Raw genomic sequence first — 20,845 nt, 5'->3', positions numbered from 1 at the left:
CCCAAGTGCCCCACGCAAGTGCCCCGAGCAAGTGCCAGGTGCCCCCAAGCAGCTGCCACGGAGCAGGCGCCCCGAGCAGACGCAGGCCAGGGCCCACTCACGTAGACGTCCAGGATCTCGTCGGTGGGCCCGTCGGCTAGGAAGGACTCGCCGGCGGTGCTGGAGATCTCGTTGGGCCGTTTGTAGGTGAACGTGGTACCACCTCCCTCGTATCTGCCCGGCCGGTCGATGGCCCAGTTCCCGTTGATGATGGAGCGTCCGGAACGGCTGCGCAGGGCTGCCGGGAGGGGGGCCATCAAGCCCTGGGACCCGCCCCTCTGGCTCCCAGGATCTCTCTTGCTCCAATGTCCAGAAGCCTTGGATGTCCTGCCCAGGCCAAGCTGACTGGAACTCCCGGGGACTCAGTACCTGTGTACTAATCCTGACTCTGCTGTATGACCTTGGGCAAGTCGCTTTGCTTTTCTGTGCCTCCCTTTCCTCAACTGCAAAATGGGGTTAAATATTCATTCTTCCTCCTATTAGACTGTGAGTCCCATGTGAGATTGGGACTGATTAACTTGTATCTAACCCAGCGCTTAGAACGGTGCTTGACTCATAGTAAGTGTTTAATAGACTGTGAGCCCATTATTGGGCAGGGATTGTCTCTATCTGTGGCCGAATTGTACATTCCAAGCGCTTAGTACAGTGCTCTGCACATAGTAAGCACTCAATAAACACTATTGAATGAGTGAATTAATAAATACCATTAAAAAACCCATCACCACCACCCTGCGACTTGTATTTCAGCCCAGGGCAGGCCAGAGAGTAGCAGGGATCCCTCTAGCCCTGCCCAGACAGAGAAGGTATCTGTACACTTGGGGACTGCCAGATTTTTCCCAGATAAGGGGGTTCCAGTTTGGAAGAAGTCCCCCGGGCCTAGGGCTTGTACACGGATGAGGCCACCTGAGCCCCTTCAGGGCACTCTGTCTCTCCCCCAACCCCGTTGTCCTGCCTTGGGAAAGAGAGACCCTCCCCCCCACACCAGTCACACATTCCCACACTCACCCACAGCCGGACATACCTACCCTCACCCTGGCCCGACTCACATCTGCCCGCGTGCGCCAACCTACCCAGGTAATTGTTGCTCTTGTGCATCTCGGTGACGTTGATCTTGGTGGCCCCCTGGGGGATCTCCACGATGCGGTGGTAGCCCAGGCTGGCCAGGGTGTGTTTGAACACGCCAGACACCACCTGGCAGCCAGTGTTGTCGCCCCCGCAGACGCCGCACTTGTCCATCACCTTGTCCGAGCCCAGGAAGTCATCGCAGCCGACGCTCTGGACGGGGACAGGGAAGAGGCTCGGGTTGGGTCAGGGCTGGCTGCGCAGCCCACCCGAGTCCCTGCAGGTTTAGGGGCACTAGGGAGAGTACGGGAGGGTCGGGGGCCGGGGTCTGGGTGACTGTGTCCATCCCAATTTGCTTGTATCCACCTCAGCGCTTAGTACAGTGCCTGGCACAGAGTAAACGTTTAACAAATATCATAATGATTATTATTATTATCATCCACAAATGGCACAACCAGCCCTGAATCCTTGAGGATTGCCTCAATGTGGCAATCCTGAACTAATAACAATAATAATATAAGAAGAATCCCGAACCCTGAATAATAATAGAACCCTACCTCTCAAGAGTATTGTGAGAGGTAAATTAGAATAAATAATGGATGGTGTAAATGGATGGTGTTCGGTAATAAAAGCACTAAATATAACTCAGATATTATTATTCCAGCACTTATACAGTGCCTGGTACACAGAAAACGCTTAACAAATCCCATTTTTTAAGAAATCCATCAAATCCCGAAATCCACCCTGTCTTCCCTGTCAGACTAATAGGGGCTGCAGGTGGGCTGACCCAAAGCTGCCAGGATTACATGTCCCAGAAACCACCAGAACAGTCACAAGGTATCAAAATGAGGGGTAATAATAATAATAATTGTGGTATTTAAGTGCTTACTCTGTGCCAGGCACTGTACTAAGCTCTGGGGTGGATGTAAGCAAATTGGATCGAACACAGTCCCTGACCCACATGGGGCTCACAGTCTCAATCCCCATTTACAGATGAGATAACTCAATCAATCATATTTATTGAGCACTTACTATGCACAGGGTATTGTACTAAGAGCTTGGGAGAGTACAGCACAACAAAATAATGGCCACATTCCCTGCTGTCTTTATATATTTTATACGCTTCTATCTGCATTTTACTTTGGCATCTGTCACCCCCATGAGGCTATAAACTTCCTTGAAGGCAGGAATCATGTACCTTTTGACTCTGCCAAGCCCTTAGCACAGTGCTTTGCACACAGTAGACATTCAGTAGAGACTAGTAATCTATTGAGAGGAGGTTCCAAGCAGTTCAACATTTCTGCAGCCCATGAGGCGGGCCTGGCACAAAGGACTGACATAACCGACAGCTGGGATCGTATAGACACGAGAGCGCTTAGTACAGTGCTCTGCACACAATATGTGCTCAATAAATGAGACTGACTGACTGGGGTGTGGAAGAGGCTCCAGGTGCACTCCCCACGTTCAATCAATCAAGCGGCCTTATTTATCTGTCCACTTAGTGTGGACAGAGCAATGTATTAAGCGCTTGGGAGAGTACAATATATCAGACGCATTTCCTGCCCACAAAGAGCTATTGTTCCTACTGACGTGGCCTTGTACCTGGGGGTGGGGGAGGGTGGGAAATGGGCCTTGACTCCAGTCTCTCCCATCCCCTCCTCCTCCCCTCCACCCGCCCTGCTTCTAGTGGCGGATAGCTCCCTGTGCCCCCACAAATTGGCACTTGCAAGCCTCCCTGATGGTCCCTGGTCCCCTCCAGGCCCTGGGCCACCAAGACTCCAGTGTCCTCGTCTGGCGAGGGGAGGGGGGTCCTCCTGGCTGGGGCTGGGGCTGGGCCTGGGCTGCCAGTCTCTATTCTTGCCATTTCTAAGTCAGATCCGGCGCCGAAGGGAGCATCGAGACCATCCCTCTGCCTCTGGGGCAGCCCTTACTCATCCAGGCCCCAGGCCTCTGTCCCAGCCCAAAAGTCCTGGGCTCCTAGGTCCCTGGACTTCATGGAAATGTCGTTGTCCCAAAGCTCTCAGGAGCTTCTGCCTGAGCTGGCTGGGACCCTCCCCAAAATCTCCTCCCCAGCCCACCAACCAAGGACTGGGGAAGAAAAGGGGGGAGGTGTTTGTGTGTATGTATGTCGGGGGGCGGGGGTTTCCAACATCCAAGTCTGGAAGCATCTCCTCACAGCCCAGCTCCTACCTCACTGAGCCCTGGGGGCTCCAGCACCGTCGTCCAGGTGGTGGCCATATGAGTTTTTCCCTCCCCTTCTTGCCAGGGTCCTTGATGGCCAAAGGTGGCAGAGGCTGGGCTGGAGTTGGGGCTGGGCTGGGGCTGGGGCTAGGGCTGGTTTGAGCTGAGGCTGGGTTGGCATGTGGTTCTCATGTCCATACAGGTGCTAAGCAAATAGCTCCTGGTGGTGGGCGTGCAGGCCCACCAGCTCAAGACCCAGGACTTCCCCATCCCAGGGCAGCTGCAGCTCTAGACCCAAGTTGAGCAGTACCTATTCCAAATTTCACAGGATTTTCTTATGTATTCTCCCCCTGGGACTCAGAGCAGGTGTGGCAGACACAGGCCGGGCAGCAGCGGGGTCCCAGCCCCGGGATGGGACGTGCAGGCTGGGTACAGCTTGGGCGGCCACGACCAGTGGGCTGAAGGCATAGGGCTTGAGGCCCCGCTCCAGTCCCGGTCTCTTCGGAGAATTCTAGCTGGTCTGACACACCGTTTGCCCATGGACCTAAAACCAATGTCCAACCCAACCTGGAGAAGTCAGTGTGACGCAGTGGCTAGAGCATGGGCCTGGGAGTCAGAAGGACCGGGGTTCTAATCCCGGCTCTGCCAAGTGTCTGCTGCATGACCTTGGGCAAGTCACTTTACTTCTTTGGTCCTCAGTTGCCTCATCTGTAAAATGGGGATTAAGACTGTGAGCCCTATGTGGGACAGGGACTGTGTCCCACCTGATTTGCTTGTAGCCAACCCAGGGCTTAGTTCAGTGCCTGGCACATAGTAAACGATTAACAAATGCCACGATTATTATTATTTACGTTTCCCTAATTATGCTATCCTTAGGGTGGACAGCAGGTAGGGAGTGCCCAAAACCACCCACTGTCCCTACTCCGTGGGGTAAGGAAGGGATGGGGGGGCGGGGTGGAGAGACCAGTAGCATTTCTAGAGAAGAGCCCAGGAAGGGAGGAAGAGGGGAGCCCTGGGAAGAAGCCACTCTGCTAGCCAAATTCATCAGGCACTAGCCAAGCCTTCCTACCCCAGGGCTTTGCACAAGGGTGACAGGAGCAGACAATAATAATGGTGGTATTTATCAAGCACTTACTATGTGCCAAGCACAATACTAATCGCTGGGCATCACAAGGGCATCACAATCTCAGAGGGAGAACAGGCAATTGAATCCTCATTTCACAGATGAGGCCCGGAGGAGTAAAGTGACTTTCCCGAAGTCACACAGCAGACAAGTGGGAGAGCCAGGATTAAAACCCAGGTCCTCTGACTCCCAGGCCCACACTCATTCCACTTGGCTACACTGAAGGACCCAGAGGTAGGGCTCAAACCAACATCCCCCAAGTCCTCCACTCCCAGATGTCAGTGGAAAACAGGGGAAGAGAGACGGGTCAGAAACCAGGAATGTCTGTGCTTTTCTGGTGCTTCCGGAACCTCCACAGAGTGAGGACAAGGGGCGTGGGCGGTGTTGGTTTGTTTAGAAGAGAGCACTAAGCTTCTGCAGGCCCATGTGGAGGAAGCCAGAGTTGGCACAAACCCGCGTGAGCCCGGGCCTGGACACCACGGCTCTGCACCACTTCCTCCTCAACATTTTCCACCTGATCTCTACCCCTGGTCGGCCCCAGACTGCACTTCCCCCGCCTAGTGCTGGCTCCATCTCCGCCTCCTCCCGGCTCCCACTGGCCTCTACAGAGATCCAGGGGATTGCTCGCCTCAGCCCTGGGCAATCAATTGATCAATGGCACGTATTGTACTCTCCCAAACTCTCCCTGCACATAGTCAGTGCTCAGCGAGGCCTAATAGGTAGAACACAGGCCTGGGAGTCAGCAGAACCTGGGTTCTAGACCCCGCTCTGCCACTTGTCTGTTGTGTGACCTTGGGCAAATCACCTAACTTCTCCATGCCTCATTTACCTCATCTGTAAAATGTAACTGTGAGCCCCATGTGGGACAAGGACTATGTCCACCTGATTAGTTTGTATCTACTCCAGATGCTTTGAATCTACCCCAGTGCTTACAACAGTGCATCGGGGTGGCCCATAGTAAGCGCTTAACAAATACCTTGGAAAAAAAATAAATATCATTGATTGATTGACCCATGTACTAATGACTACTGTATGCAGAGCACTGTACTGAGCGCTGTGTAGGGTACAACAGAAGTAGCTGGCAAGGTCTCTGTCCTCAAGGAGCTCACCGTCTAGTGAGGAAAAGCTCACTGTCTAGTGAGGAAACAGACCTAAGGTCTGTTCATGAATAAAGGAAGCAAGAAGAAGAGCAAGCAAAGAACAGGTTGTAGTGCAAATGGATTAGGATGGAATAGCCATATAAACAATGAAATATAGTAATATTCATGTGCACCTTTGGTCTGAAAATGGGAATAATAATAACTGTGGTATTTGAGAAGCAGCGTGGCGCAGTGGAAAGAGCATGGGCTTTGGAGTCAGGGCTCATGAGTTCGAATCCCAGCTCTGCCACTTGTCAGCTGTGTGACTGTGGGCAAGTCACTTAACTTCTCTGTGCCTCAGTTCCCTCATCTGTAAAATGGGGATTAAAACTGTGAGCCCCACGTGGGACAACCTGATTCCCCTGTGTCTACCCCAGCGCTTAGAACAGTGCTCTGCACATAGTAAGCGCTTAACAAATACCAACATTATTATTATTATTATTATTTGCTAAGCGCTTACTATGTGCCAGGCACTGTATTAACTCCCGGGGTAGATATAAGATAATCAGACAGTCCATATCCTTCACAGGGCTCATAGCCTTAATTCCCATTTTACAGATGAGGTAACTGAGGCCCAGAGAAGTGAAATGACTTGCCCGAGGTCACACAACAGACAAGTGGCAGAGCTGGAATTACAACTCAGGGCCTTCTGACTCCAAGTCCAGTGCTCTGTCCATTGGGTCACATTGTTTCTATTGCCTCAGTGCCTGGAGCCACTGATTAATTCCTAGAGAAATTAATGGGAGAAGGCTGACCGGAGGAGGTGGGATTTTAGGAGGGCTTCAAGAACTGAATGGAGCCCTCTCATCTTTCTTTGTAGCTAACTGGAAGTATCACTCCTTCCTGAAATACTTCCTGAGCCTCCCCTCAGCCAAGCTCTCCTTCCACTGACTTCATCTTCCAACTGCCTGACATAACACAGGGAAGCAGCAAAGCTTAGTGAGAAGACTGGGGAGTCAGAGGACCTGGGTTCTAATCCCAGCTCTGCCACCTGTCTGCTATACGACCTTGGGTAAGTCACTTAACTTCTTTGTGCCTCATTTCCCTCATCTGCAAAATGGGGACTGAATACCAGTTCCCCCTCCTACCTAGATTATGAGCCACAGGTGAGACCTGATTATCTTGCATCTACCTCGGCATTTACTACAGTGCTTGGCATGCAGTAAGATCTTAAAAAATATCACAATTATTATTATTATAACTACTCGTTATGCCCCAGCTCACTTACACGGTCACTTCTCCTTCTCCTCCACCTCTCTCCTCTCTATGCCTGTCCTGGAATTGCTTATCCCATTGGGCCCAGTTCCAATTCTCTCTCTCTCTTGACCTGCTCCCACCAGACTTGAGCATGAGAGGAGGATTCCTGAGGGATCAGAGGTCAATCGCACCAGAAGTCTCTTCTCCCAGTGTGGTTTGACACCTCTGCCTCAGGGTGGGGCCGAACTGGATACTTCCCCTGGTCTCTCAACACCTCCTATCATCTGTGGTGGGGATGGAGGGAGTGGGGTGGTCACCCTGCCAGCAGGACCTTCTGGCCTTGGCTCCCATAGGGGCGGCCAAAATCCTCCCGGGAACCAGGGGAGCTCCCCAAAACACTGTTGGACCATCCCTGCTCCCTGCATTTCTTGGTGGGGAGTCCGGAGCGAGTCACACTCCCCGACCTGGTGAGTTGCATGGATCCGCTCAGGCCCCAGAAACAGGCCCCAGCCCGGCCGCAGAGGGAGATTAATCAGGCCCAGGCGGCCTTCCGGAATGAGTTACCGAGCTGCAGACGGAAACTTTCCGTGCAGGCACCAGGGCAGAGAGGAATGCGGGAGCCGATCCCGGGCGTTCCCGGGAGACGGGACTCAGGGACCCGCTGGGGGCTGGGAAGGAGGGGCCAGGCAGCAGCAGAGCGAGCCGTACGTTTCCGGTGCAGCCTTCCCCAGCCCCAGCCCCTTCTCCTTGGGCATATGACAGTTCGGCCTGGACACTTCCCGGCCTGGGCTACTGGCCCGGCCAGATGCAGGTGGGTGGAGTATCTGTAGGCAATGCCCGGCAATGCCCACAGTAGAAACTCAGGGCCTAGGGCCCTCCGTGCCCAGCTACGGACCAGTGCTGGCCAGCAGAACCAGGACCCTTTTTCCCAGTCCAGATTGCTCCAGGACTGCCGGACAATGAGGCTCTCTCCCCTCTGACACAGCCTTCCAGACCTCCTCCACCTCGCCCTGAAAACGCCACTGTTTTAAATAATAAGGATGATATTCATTAAGGATTTATGGAGTTCCAAGCACTGAGGCAGATATAGGATTGAATGCAGTTGCCGACCCACATGGGGCTCACGGGGAGGGAGACCACGCATCTTATCCCCAGTTTACAAACTGAGGCACAGAGAGTATAAATGTCTTGCCTGAATCACACGCAGGTCAGGGCAGAACAAGGTTCAGAATGTTGATCTCTTGACTTGCAGGTCCAATCTCTAATCAATCAATCATATTTTTTGAGGCTTAATGTGTGCAGAGCACCATACTAAACGCTTGGGAGAGTTCAATATCATAATAAACACATTCCCTGCCCACAACGAGCTCTAGGCCACGCTGCCTCTGGGTGATAAAATCTGACCTTTAACCGCCAGAATCTGACCTCTAGACTGAAAACTCACTGTGGGCAGGAAACATGTCTACCAACTCTATTATACTGTACTCTCTTAAGTGCTTAGTACAGTGCTCTGCCCACAGTAAGCGCTCAATAAATACGATTGAATGAATGAATGAATAGGATTGATTGACTGACTGATGGAAGGAGCCAGTCTCTGTAGAAGCAGTATAATCAAAGGCTGAGGCACTTGGGCCCACCCTAATCAGCATCTCTGCCTCACAGGGCCCATTCTGGTGAATGTCCTGCCCACTGCTGAAGGCCAGTCCCCTGCTCACAAGGGGCAGCTCCGTCAGTTGATCATATTTACTGAGTGCTTACTGTATGCAGAGCACTTTACTAAGCACGCGTAGCAGCACAGCATTGTGGATAGAGCACGGGCCTGGAAGTCAGAAGGACCAGTGTTCTAATCCCAGCTCTGCCACTTCTCAGCTGTATGACCCTGGGCAAGTCACTTCACTTCTCTGGGCTTCAGTTACCTCATCTGTAAAATGGAGATTTAGACCGTGAGCCCCACATCGGACGGGGACTGTGTCCAACTTGATTTGCTTGTGTCTACCCTAGTGCTTAGTTCAGTGCCTGGCGCATAGTAAGTGCTTAACAAATACCATTATTATTCGTACTATTATTATTACAAGATAACAATGTAACAGACACGTTCCCTGTCCACAACAAGCTTACAGTCCAGACCTCCTGCCCAGCAGGAGCGAGACCCACCCAATTGGTGACTCAATAGGGGGTATGTCTCTCTCCCGGCCACTTGCTCCAGAGGCAAAAACCATCGAGAGCCCCTGACCCTGGACCTTCAGCGACATTCTGGGGAGGTGGCAGCCCAGGGGGTGAGGGGCCATCGGCGGGGACAGCGTCCCCAAGCCTGGAGCCGGGGCCCCAGCTTGGGCGGCCAGAGCAGCCGGCCATGGGGCTCGGATTTCACCACTCTGGGGCACCCCTGCTTCCTCGCAGCAACCAGAGGGGAAGGGGATAAAAATAAAACAAGCTCCGCACGGAGCCGGCCGGGCCGCGGAAACACAAATAAACCGCTGGGCTCGGCCCATAAACGACACGGCGGCCGGGCCCGCGCAGGGCCAAGGCCGGTGCCGGGCCGGAGCCAGGCCAGGGCCGCGGTGCCGCTTGCCATATGGAGCTGGTTTGAGGGAGGCAACTGGCTTCCAGATTCGGACTCCCCCTGCGGCGGCGCCTTTACCAGTCGAGATCACATTTTACGGGCAGTTCTCGGGGACAGTCTCAGCAGTCGAGTTACACATAAACTCTCTCAAACGGCCGCTGGAACAGATGGCCGCGTGGCCAGCAGAAAGGGCATCGGACCGGGAGTCCTGGCCCTGCCTCGGCCTGCTGGGTGGCCGCAGGCAACTTACTTAACCAGGAGAAGTAACATTGCTTAGTGGACAGAGCAGGGGCCTGGGAGTCAAAAGGACCTAGATTCTAATCCCAGCTCTGATGCATGTCTGCTGTATGACCTTATTAATAATAATAATAATAATAATAACAATAACAGTATTTGTTAAGCTCTTAGTATAAGCCAAAACTGTTGAGTTACTGCATCTGTGAAATGGGGGTTAAAAGTGTGAACCCCATGTGGGACAAGGACGGTGTCCAACCTGATTACCTTGTATCTACTCCAGTGCTTAGAAGAGTGCTTCGCACATAATAATTAACAAATACCACAATTATCATTTTTATTAACCTGTCTGGTCTTCAGTTTCCTTATCTTTTTTTTAATGGTATTTGTTAAACACTTGCTATGTGTCAAACACTGTTCTAAGCACTGGGGTAGGCACAAGTTAATTAGGTTGGACATAGTCCCTGTCCTGCATGAGGCTCAAAGTCTAAGGATGAGGGAAAATGGGTACTGAACCCCATTTCACAGTTGAGTAATCTGAGGCACAGTGAACTAAAGTGGTTTGCCCAAGGTCACACAGAAAACAATTGGAAGAGCCAGGATTAGAACCCAGGCCCTCTGACTCCCAGGCCCAGGCTCTTTCCACTAGGCCACACTCCCTCTTCATCTGTAAAATGGAGATCAGAACCCTACTTTCCCTACTTCTTAGACTGTGAAACCTGTGTGAGACAGGGGCTGTGTCCTCAGCATGACTCAGTGGAAAGAGCCCGGGCTTGGGAGTCAGAGGTCAAGGGTTCGAATCCCGGCTCTGCCACTTGTCAGCTGTGTGACTGTGGGCAAGTCACTTAACTTCTCTGTGCCTCATTTCCCTCATCTGGAAAATGGGGATTAACTGTGAACCTCCCGTGGGACAACCTGATTACCCTGTATCTACCCCAGCGCTTAGAACAGTGCTCTGCACATAGTAAGTGCTTAATAAATACCAACATTATTATTATTATCTGCTCCAGCCTTAGCATAGTGCTTAGCCCTGAGTAAATCCTTCATAAATGCCATGATACAATGTAAAATATTCACAGCAGGTGTTTGGTGAGAACTCGGAGTCTCCCCACCTCCACCTGTGTTTGGAGACCCAGCACCAACCCCTATCCCTAGCTCTGCTCACACCCCATAGCCGACCCCACTCCCAACCCCTTTCGAGGCATGGCCCAGCTCTGCTCAGAGACCACCCCGGCCCCCTCCCGTTGAGGGAGGATGTGGGTTCGCTCCCATCACAGCCCAGAAGGTGGAATCCCTCGATGTCCCCTGGAGTTCATGGACTCACAAAGAAATTCTGCCCCAGCCTACTCCTGGGAAACCTAACACCCAACCAAGCATTGCTTCTCAATCACCAATTAGTGATATTTATCGAGCACTTCCTGTGTTCAGAACGCTGTACTAAATGCTTTGGAAAATACAACAGAGTTGGCAGACACATTCCTTGCCTACAAGGAGCTTTCAGACTAGAGAGGGAGACAGAAATTTTAGAAAATTATAGATATGGACATAGAAGTGCTGTGGGGCTGAAGGTGGGACGAATATCAAGTGTGGGTGGACTAAATTTCCCCAAATTTAGCCTCCCCATATGTACCTGGTCTCCAGCACCTCTTTCCTTTTGGACTTTTTTTTAATGGCATTTAACTATTTAGGCACATACTTACATGATAATAATAATAATAATAATAATGGTATTTGTTAAGCCCTTATTATGTGCCAGGCACTGAACTAAGAGCTGGGGTAGAGACAAGCTAATCAGGTTGGACACAGTCCCCGTCCCATATGAGGCTTACAGTCTTAATTCCCATTTTACAGATGAGGGAACTGAGGCCCAGAGAAGCAAAGTGACTTGCCCAAAGGTAATAATAATAATAATAATGTTGGTATTTGTTAAGCGCTTACTATGTGCCGAGCACTGTTCTAAGCGCTGGGGTAGACATAGGGGAATCAGGTTGTCCCACGTGGGGCTCACAGTCTTCATCCCCATTTTACAGATGAGGTAACTGAGGCACTGAGAAGTTAAGTGACTTGCCCACAGTCACACAGCCGACAAGTGGCAGAGCTGGGATTCGAACTCATGAGCCCTGACTCCAAAGCCCGTGCTCTTTCCACTGAGCCACGCTGCTTCTCGAAGGTCACACAGCAGACAAGTGGTGGAGTGAGGATTAGAACTCAGGTCCTTCTGACTCCCAGGTCCATGCTCTATCCACTAGGCCACGCCGCTTCTTCCTCCTACTTGGACTGTGAGCCCCACGTGGGACAGGGACTGTGTCTAAGCTAATTAATATGTATCTACCCCAGCTCTTAGAACAGTGTTTGACACATAGTAAGCACTTAACAAATACCATTAAAAAATAACAAAAAAGGGAAGCCACCTCTCCTGCGGATCCAGTCCCCCCAGTCTCCACACTTTCCCTTTCGGCCTCCTGCAGCTCTAACTCCACCCACCCTCGCCCGCCAGGATGGCTTCTCTCCACATCTGGCTCTCTCTCCACCCCCACCCCCCATCCTGGCTACAGAACTCGGAACTTCGCTTCCTCACACTGGGGACGAGGTGGGGGGAAGGTGTGGAGAGAGAGGGAAGAGGCGGGTGGAAAATGGAGGAAAGGAAGAGAGGGAGGGAACTGGGGGAGGGCGGAGAGGATCCTCTCCAGACCACAATAAGAACACAAACTCAAGTGGACCTTAGCTTGCCTCCCACTGTGATCTGTGGTGAACAGACCCACCCCTTTTTCCCCTGGAGAAGCAGCGTGGCTCAGTGGAAAGAACGCGGGCTTGGGAGTCAGAGGTCTTGGGTTCAAATCCCGGCTCTGCCACTTGTCCGCTGTGTGACTGTGGGCAAGTCACTTAACTTCTCTGTGCCTCAGTTACCTCATCTGTAAAATGGAGATTGGAACTGTGAGCCTCGCATGGGACAACCTGATTACCCTGCATCTCCCCCAGCGCTTAGAACAGTGTTCTGCACATAGTAAGCGCTTAACAAATACCAACATTATTATTTTACTCTCCCTGCCCTGATGAGTCTTACCTCAGGGTCCTAAGGGTGCATGGAAGGGGTGGAAGCTTCACCAAGTGCTGAAGGCCTACTGAGCTGAGCAAGCCAATACCTTCCTTTCCCTGGGCAGTCAGAGGAGGAGGAGACAGGGGTGGGGGCCTGGGAGTGGGGTCCCTGAGCACTCAATAATAATAATAACAATAATGTTGGTATTTGTTAAGCGCTTACTATGTGCAGAGCACTGTTCTAAGAGCTGGGATAGCAGCATGGCTCAGTGGAAAAGAGCCTGGGCTTCGGAGTCAGAGGTCATGTGTTCGACTCCCGGCTCTGCCACTTGTCAGCTGTGTGACTGTAGGCAGTCACTTAACTTCTCTGTGCCTCAGTTACCTCATCTGTAAAATGGGGATTAACTGTGAGCCTTACGTGGGACGACCTGATGACCCTGTATCTACCCCAGCGCTTAGAACAGTGCTCGGCACATAGTTAGCGCTTAACAAATACCAACATTATTATTATTATTGTTATATTATTGTTATTATTGTTATGGGTTATTATTATTGTTATTATTATTATTATACAGGGTCATCAGGTTGTCCCACATGAGGCTCACAGTCTCAATCCCCATTTTACAGATGAGGTAACTGAGGCACAGAGAAGTGAAGTGACTTGCCCACAGTCACACAGCTGACGAGTGGCAGAGCCAGGATTCAAACCCATGACCTCTGACTCCCAAGCCCGGGCTCTTTCCACCGAGCCATGCTGTTTCTCTAGCAGGGATACCAGGGGATTCAGACAAGCAGTCCCCCTAATCCCCCAGTTTCAGTTTGGGGTGGGAGCTTCCTGAGAGGGCGGGCTGATTGCAGGTTTGCAAGTTGAGAAGCAGCATGGTTTAGTGGATAGAACACCGGCCTGGGAGTCAGAAGGACCTGGGTTCTAATCCCAGATCCACCTCATGTCTGTTGTAAGTCACTTAACTTCTCTGGGTCTCAGTTTCCTCATCTGTAAAATGGGGATGAGTGTGAGCCCCATGTGGGACAGGGACTGTGCCCAACCTGATTATCTTGTATCTATTCCAGGACTTAGAAGAGTGCTTGACACACAGTAAGCGCTTAACAAATACCATCATTATTATTAATAGTAGAATAGTGCTTGGCACATAATAAGCAGTGGGGCAGACAAAAACTAATCAGTTTGGACACAGTCCATGTTCCATATGGGGCTCACAGTCTTAATCCTCATTTTACAGATGAGGTGACTGAGGCACAGAGAAGTTAAGTGACTCACCCAAGGTCACGGGGAAGTTACAGGTATTAATATTATTATAATAATAATAATAATGTTGGTATTTGTTAAGCGCTTACTATGTGCCGAGCACTGTTCTAAGCGCTGGGGTAGACAGAGGGGAATCAGGTTGTCCCACGTGGGGCTCACAGTCTTAATCCCCATTTTACAGATGAGGGAACTGAGGCACAGAGAAGTTAAGTGACTTGCCCACAGTCACACAGCGACAAGTGGCAGAGCTGGGATTCGAACTCATGAGCCCTGACTCCAAAGCCCATGCTCTTTCCACTGAGCCACGCTGCTTCTCTTATATATAGAAGATATACATATATATATATATATATATATATATATCTTATATCTTATTATAGAAGATCGGTCCCTGGTTGGGGTCAGATCCAGATTTTGAGCTGAGGGTCTCTAGACTGTAAGCTCCTTGTGGGCAGGTAATGTGTCTACCAACTCTCTTACATTGTCCATCCAACGCCCTCAGATTCCCCCCTCTCCATTCCTGACTCTGCCCCAGAGATCCAGCACAGATGATCCAGTGCCTCCTTACTCTCTTCTCTCCATTCCAAATTCTCCCTCAGTGACTGAGCACAGACCAACCAACACCCCTGACTCTCCCCTCGCCATCCCTCACTCTCTTCCTAGTGACCCAACACCTACTGGTCTGAGTTTCTGAATATAGCAGCATGGCTCAGTGGAAAGAGCACGGGCTTGGGAGTCAGAGGTCATGGGTTCGAATCCCCGCTCTGCCACTTGGCAGCTGTGTGACTGTGGGCAAGTCACTTAACTTCTCTTTGCCTCAGTTACCTCATCTGTAAAATGGGGATGAAGACTGTGAGCCTCATGTAGGACAACTGATTACCCTGTATACCCCCATACTTAGAATAGTGCTCTGCACATAGTAAGCACTTAACAAATGCCAACATCATTATTATTATTATTATTATTTGCGTGGCTGTGTTTATTTGGCTGTGTGCGCCTGTTTGTGTGTGTGTGTGCGTGTGGGGAAAGACACATGGAGATCGGATGTGTGTGGAAAGGAAGCGGGGCACTGCCTAACTTGGGTCATTTACTTGGGTCTGTTACTAAGATCTTTTCTCCTCTTCCTCCTTTTAGTAAGTACCAAAGCTTAGCTCCTTGTCTCCCCCACTGGATTCTACTTTTACTTCTGTGAATTCCCTGAGGACCCAGTTTACTTATCTGGGTGCAATAGGTAACCAGTACAGTGCTCTGCATATAATGGATGCCTAGTAAATCTCTCTGCATGCCTTAGACACACAGTACCATGCTTTGCACACAATAGGCATTCAGTACAGTGCTCCACAGCAATAGTTCCCCCTACTTCTCGAACCATAATAGGGAGATGGATGCTGGAATGTGGAGTTTCTGAGAGTCCCTGTGTTCCTGACGACCCCCTCTCCAGAGCTGGGGGTGACAGGGAGGTGTGGTGAAATCAGGAAGGCCCTGGGAGGATGGGGAAGAATGGGGCAACTTTGCAGGAGCCATTCAGGGCAGGGGTGCGGTCAGTTCAGTGGCCGCTGGGCAGGCAACAGTGCCAGACTCATCCTAGATGCCAGGCACACAAGGATCTGCCCTCCGAAGACACCTTCCCCAGGTTGGGGTTATGGGCTGGGCTGCCCGGGGATAAAAAGGGAATCAGTGACCCAAATCCCCTTCCTCCTACCAGAGTGCAGGATCCTGGGGACACCCCCTGTTGCCCCAGTGCCCTCTAGGTCTGGCATGAGGGGGTTGCAGAGACATGGGTTGCAAAGCCCAGAAGTTTTGGTCCATTGTGAGGCTCCCCGTGGCATCAGGGAACGCAGAAGGAACCCTCCCAAACATGGATCCACTTATTGCCGCGTTCTTGGGGCCAGCTGGACCCTTTTGACACTGAGCAAGCACGCAGGGGCTCGGGCCCCGCCACCCAGCATGCCCATGAGTACAGAACAGTGGGCTACCCACCTCACCTGCAGGACCTCTGGCTACCCACCCCACCTGCAGGAGCACTGACCACTGGCCCCGCCTGCAGGATTACTGGCCACCAACCCTAGTTACAGGAGCGCTGGCCATCGGCCTCACCTGAAGGATCACTGGCCAATGGCCTCGCCTGCAGGATCGGTGGCCACAGCACACCACCAGAAAGACCACTGGCCACCACCTTCCACCTGTAGAACCTCCAGCCACTGTCCACAAGGTCACCAGCTTCCTCTATCAGGCCTACTGGGCCCTCGCCCACTGATCATCACCTGCAGGGCCACTTTCAGAATCTCCCTCTTCCTCTCCATCCAATCTGTTACTTTGCTCATTCAAGCACTTCTCCTATCCCACCTCTACTACTTCATCAGCCTCTTTAGTGACCTCCTTGCCTCCTGTCTCTCCTCACTCCAGACCATACTTCACTCTGCTGCCCAGAACCATTTTTCTTAAAAAGGATTCAGGCCACATCTCCCCCCTCCTCAAGAACCTCCAGTGGTGGCCCATCCACCTCTTCATCAAACAGAAACTTCTTACTATTTACTATAAAACATTCAATCTCCTTGCCTCCTCCCACCTTACCTCGCTGCTCTCTTACTTACAACCCAGCCCTCACACTTTGCTCCTCTAACACCAACCTACTCACTGACTCTTGATCTTGTCTATCTCACCGCTGACCCCTCACCTCTGTCTCCTCTCTGATCTGGAACTTCCTCTTCATATCTGGCAGACAAATACTATTTAAAAAAAAAGGCCACCAACTCTCCCCACTTTCAAAACCCTATTAAAATTACATCTCCAAGAGACTTTCCTTTCCCTTGCTCCCTCTCACTTCTGCATCTTGCTATGCACTAGGATCTAATAATAACTGTGAAATTTAAATGCTTATTTTGTGCCAGGCACTGTTCTAAGCACTGGGGTAGATACAAGCTAATCAGATTGGACATAGTCCTTCTTCCACATGGGGCTCACAGTCTTAATCCCCATTTTATAAATGAGGTCACTGAGGTATAGAAAAGTGAAGTGACTTGGCCAAGGTCATACAACAGACAAGTGGCAGAGCCTGGATTAGAATCCACGTCCTTTTGACTCTCAGGCCCATGCTGTTTCTCATCTGTATCCTTTAAATACTTGGTATTCACCTCACCCCCTGCCCCACATCACTTATGTACATAGCCTTATACCCTGCCATTTCCCCTATTTGTAATTTATTTTAATGTCTGTCTTGTAGATTGTAAGATACTTGTGGGTAAGAATCATATCTACCACCTCTATTGTATTGTGCTATCCCAAGTGCATACTACAGTGCTCTGCATGCACTAAGTGATCAATATATATCTTTGATTGATTCCCCAGTTTTCTCTCTCCAATCCACTATCCCCCAGCTCGCACTGTTGAGTCCTCTCAAGCTAACCTACCCACTGGACCTCGTTCTCATCTCTTCCACCGACCCCTTGCTCACATCCTTCCCCCTGCCTGAAACTTCCTCCCCATTTAAATGCATCAAACCCCAGCTCCCCAGCTCTCACCATCTTCTAAGCCCCCTACCCTGCCCCCCGAGGAAGGCTACCCAAAAGGGGCTTTCCTCATTTCTCTCCCTAGGTTTATCCCTCCACCTGCCTCTTCAGCACTTCTGTGCTACCTGAGCCCTTGTGAACTCAAAACTTTGCAAAGAAATTTTGCTTATATCTTGCACAACCTATGAAGTCTGCACTAATCCATGTACATATTCACTCATTCAATTGCATTTACTGGGAGCTCACTGGACAGAGCACTGAATTAAGCACTTGGGAGAGTACAATATAACGATAATAATGATAAACAGATCCATTCCCTGTCCACAACAAGCTTAAATCTAGCTCCTTTTCCTCTTTCTTCCAAGCTATACATCATTTCAACGCCTGCTGTCCCCTCAAGAGAATATAAGTTTGAGTCTACTAGATGAATTCTACTCTCCCAAATGCTTAGCACCCAATGCTCCACAAAGAGTAGATGCTCATAAATACTACTGATTGAATGATTAGAACACGATCCTCATACTGGTAGATTCAGCGTAGGAAGAAACGATCATGCACATGTGCTGGTTTCCAGTCGAAGCGTGAGGCTGCTATGTTCGCCAGCCCCCTGTCTCAGTTTTACTGCACTGTACCATGTGGGATTTGGGGCTTCTTTGTGTTTTTGCAACTTCACGGTATTTAACACAGTAAAATAGCAATGAGGGGCCAGGGTGTAGAGCATTCTGCTAGGATTGGGCAGAATGGGAATATAGGAATTTGTATCAAAAAATGTCTGCTATGGTGATATCTACGAACCATCTCTCCTCAGTGTGTAAGTTCCCACTGAATCCATGGTTACTGGAATGCAATTTTCCCACAACATGAGATCCTTTGGGGTGGTGGAGAGGGGGAGGAGTGAGGGTCTTAGGGAATGCCGAGAAATGGAGGTCCTTCTCTGCTGCCTTGGAGAGGGTTTTCTGGAGGCCTCTGGATCTGGTCCAGGGTGGATGTCGGAGAATGGACAGACCCCAAGGGGAGGGGAATTAATAATAATAATTATGCTATTTGATGGGCGCTTATTATGTGTCAGGCACTTTACTAAACACTGGAGTGGATATAAGCAAATCGGGCTGGACACAGTTCCTGTCCCACGTGGGGCTCACAGTCTCAATCCCCATTTTACAGATGAGGTAACTGAGGCTCAGAGAAGTGAAGTGACTTGCCCAAGGTCACACAGCAGACAAGTGGCAGAGCCAGGATTAGAATCCATGACCTTCTGATTGGCAGGACCATGGTCTATCCACTACCATGCTGCTTGAAATAAAAGACGACCCTCCCAACACACAACTCATACCAGGGGAAGGGGTGCCTAGGGGCTGCCCTGGGGAAGCTGGGAGGAGGTAAAGAGAAAATGTCCTCAGTCTTCCGACATGATTGGTGCTTGGCAACTGCAAGTCACAACCTCTCTAGGCATCAGCCTCCTTCTCCGAAATATGGGGTAAAATTCCTGCTCTCCCTAATTGATAGTTTGTGACCTCCACACAGGCCAGTGAGTGGGACCAGTGGTACAAGCCGACCCGGACTTGGGACACTTTGGGTTCCTGCACACTGCGTCCTAAGCCAAAATGTTGAAAGTAGGAACCAAGTCTCTCATAGGAGCAGAATTATGAATGGGGGATTGGTTCCCGAATGGCAGTAATTTTACCCATAATTACCGAGAATTGTGTGTTCGGTGTAACGGAGCTATACTGATGTGTTTCTATTGGATCAGAGAGATACCCCCACTGGGCAGGAAATAAAATGGATTCATCAACCCTCCCTGACGGCTCCTGCCAACTAGCCTCTCCAACTCTGTGTCCCCCAATTTTATGATCCACCGCCTCTTCCCAAAACCTGTGGCTTTCAACATGGTTTACCCATTTCTCCAAGACTCCCCTGCAGCTCCTGAGCTGATGCCATAAGAAGGCTGAGGAAGAAAGGTCCAAAATAGCCTGTTGATTATAAGCTTGTTAGGGGCATTCAGTCATTTGTTTTTATTGAGCACTTACCCTGTGCAGAACACTGTACTAAGAATTTAGGAAAGTACAGTATAACAATATAACAGACACATTCCCTGCCCACAACAAGCTTACAGTCTGGAGGGCACATGTCTGCTAATTCTGTTGTATTGTACTCTCCCAAGTGCTTAGTGCAGTACCCTGCACATAGTAAAGGCTCAATACATTACAATGATTGATTGATTGATTGAAAAGAGGAAACAGGGTGTAACTGCAGAAATAGTTTCAGTGGAAGATGGCCTGTAGCAGTGAAAGGACATTGCTGTGGCTGGGGGAGGGTCGCAGAGCAGAGGGTGGGTCTGGGCGAGCGCTGGGAGGAGAAGGGGAGCTCTGAGCAAAGACAGGGGTTCGAGCACGGGGATAGAGTTCAGGGGAGGGGACTTGGGGGAACTAACCGAGGGAGGGGCAGCTCATCAGCTGTTAGGGTCAGGGGTGCTTGGGATGGATGCTCAGGGCAGGGGGGGTCCCACGCCCTCAATGCCCCCAGTCCGTCCAGGGGTCCCCAGAGTGCCTGGCAAATCCAGCTCGGGGTCTGTCGGGGGTGGGGGTGAGGCCCAAGTCGGCCCCACCATCCACGCCTTTAAGTGCGGCGAGGCTCCCTCGGCCGCCCCCCAAACCGCCTTAAAACAAACCATTCCGCGGAAGCCTTTGACGGCGGAAAAAAATGCACTTCTCCATCCAAGTCCAGTCTGCTGCGCAAAATGACAAAGTGGGAAAGGAAACCTGGAGAGGCCCCTGGAATCCAGGGTGCCTGTGAGGTCACCAGGCGGGGCAGGGGAGGGACCTGGTCCCACCGCCCCCCAACTCACGAGGGATGGGAAGAGTGGCGTCTCCTCAGCCGCGGCCCCCTAGACTGGGCCGCAGGGGAGAGCAGCCAGGAGGCCTAACTTGAGACCTCCTGTCTTTAAACGATGGGCACTTGTTTGGTACTTGTTTTGATGTCTGCCTCCCCCCCTCTAGACTGTAAACCCACTGTGGGCAGGGATTGTCTCTATTGCTGTATTGTACTTTCCAAGCACTTCGTACAGTGCTTTGCACACAGTAAACACTTAATAAATACGATAGAATGAATGAATGAGTTCTGGGAGCTTCGGGGCTGGGTCATCCTGCAGGGGAAGGGACAGAAGACTTTGCTTTCAGATTTGTGCCTGCCACCAGGCCACTTCGGGGGTGGGGTGGGGGGGGCATAGTACTCATTAAAAATAGATGATTTCAGCATTTCAAAGTCTTCCCCGACCACAAAAATAAACACCAGCTGCAAAACTCCTGTTAGCACGAAGCCGGCGGGCCCGGGAGGGGGGCAGGGGGGTGGAGGGCCTGGATTTCGCCTCATTAGGACAAGTGGCGCATTCATAGAGCGCTGGCTCCGATCCACGGCCAGAAACACCGGGTCCCGCCCAGGCCACGAGGACCACCCCCCCCCGTGCCCCCCCGGTGACCAGCGTGTCCCACAGGCCCT

General features: G+C 51.1%; 1 protein-coding gene across 2 annotated transcripts in view; it reads right to left on the bottom strand.

Moving 5' to 3' along the window:
• THSD4 (thrombospondin type 1 domain containing 4) overlaps positions 1-20,845 on the bottom strand; it is a 105,885-nt gene that overhangs the window by 12,020 nt on the left and 73,020 nt on the right. For both annotated transcript variants that reach the window (XM_029071429.1, XM_029071430.1), the window contains 2 exons: positions 1,110-1,314; positions 102-277 (listed from right to left, as the gene is read on the bottom strand). In XM_029071429.1, coding sequence (XP_028927262.1) covers positions 102-277; positions 1,110-1,314 — 381 coding nt within the window. The remainder of the gene's footprint in view (positions 1-101; positions 278-1,109; positions 1,315-20,845) is intronic.

The sequence above is a fragment of the Ornithorhynchus anatinus genome, chromosome 8 (genome assembly GCF_004115215.2).
Source record: "Ornithorhynchus anatinus isolate Pmale09 chromosome 8, mOrnAna1.pri.v4, whole genome shotgun sequence".
Classification (NCBI taxonomy): domain Eukaryota; kingdom Metazoa; phylum Chordata; class Mammalia; order Monotremata; family Ornithorhynchidae; genus Ornithorhynchus; species Ornithorhynchus anatinus.
This window is presented reverse-complemented; position numbering and strand designations above follow the sequence as displayed.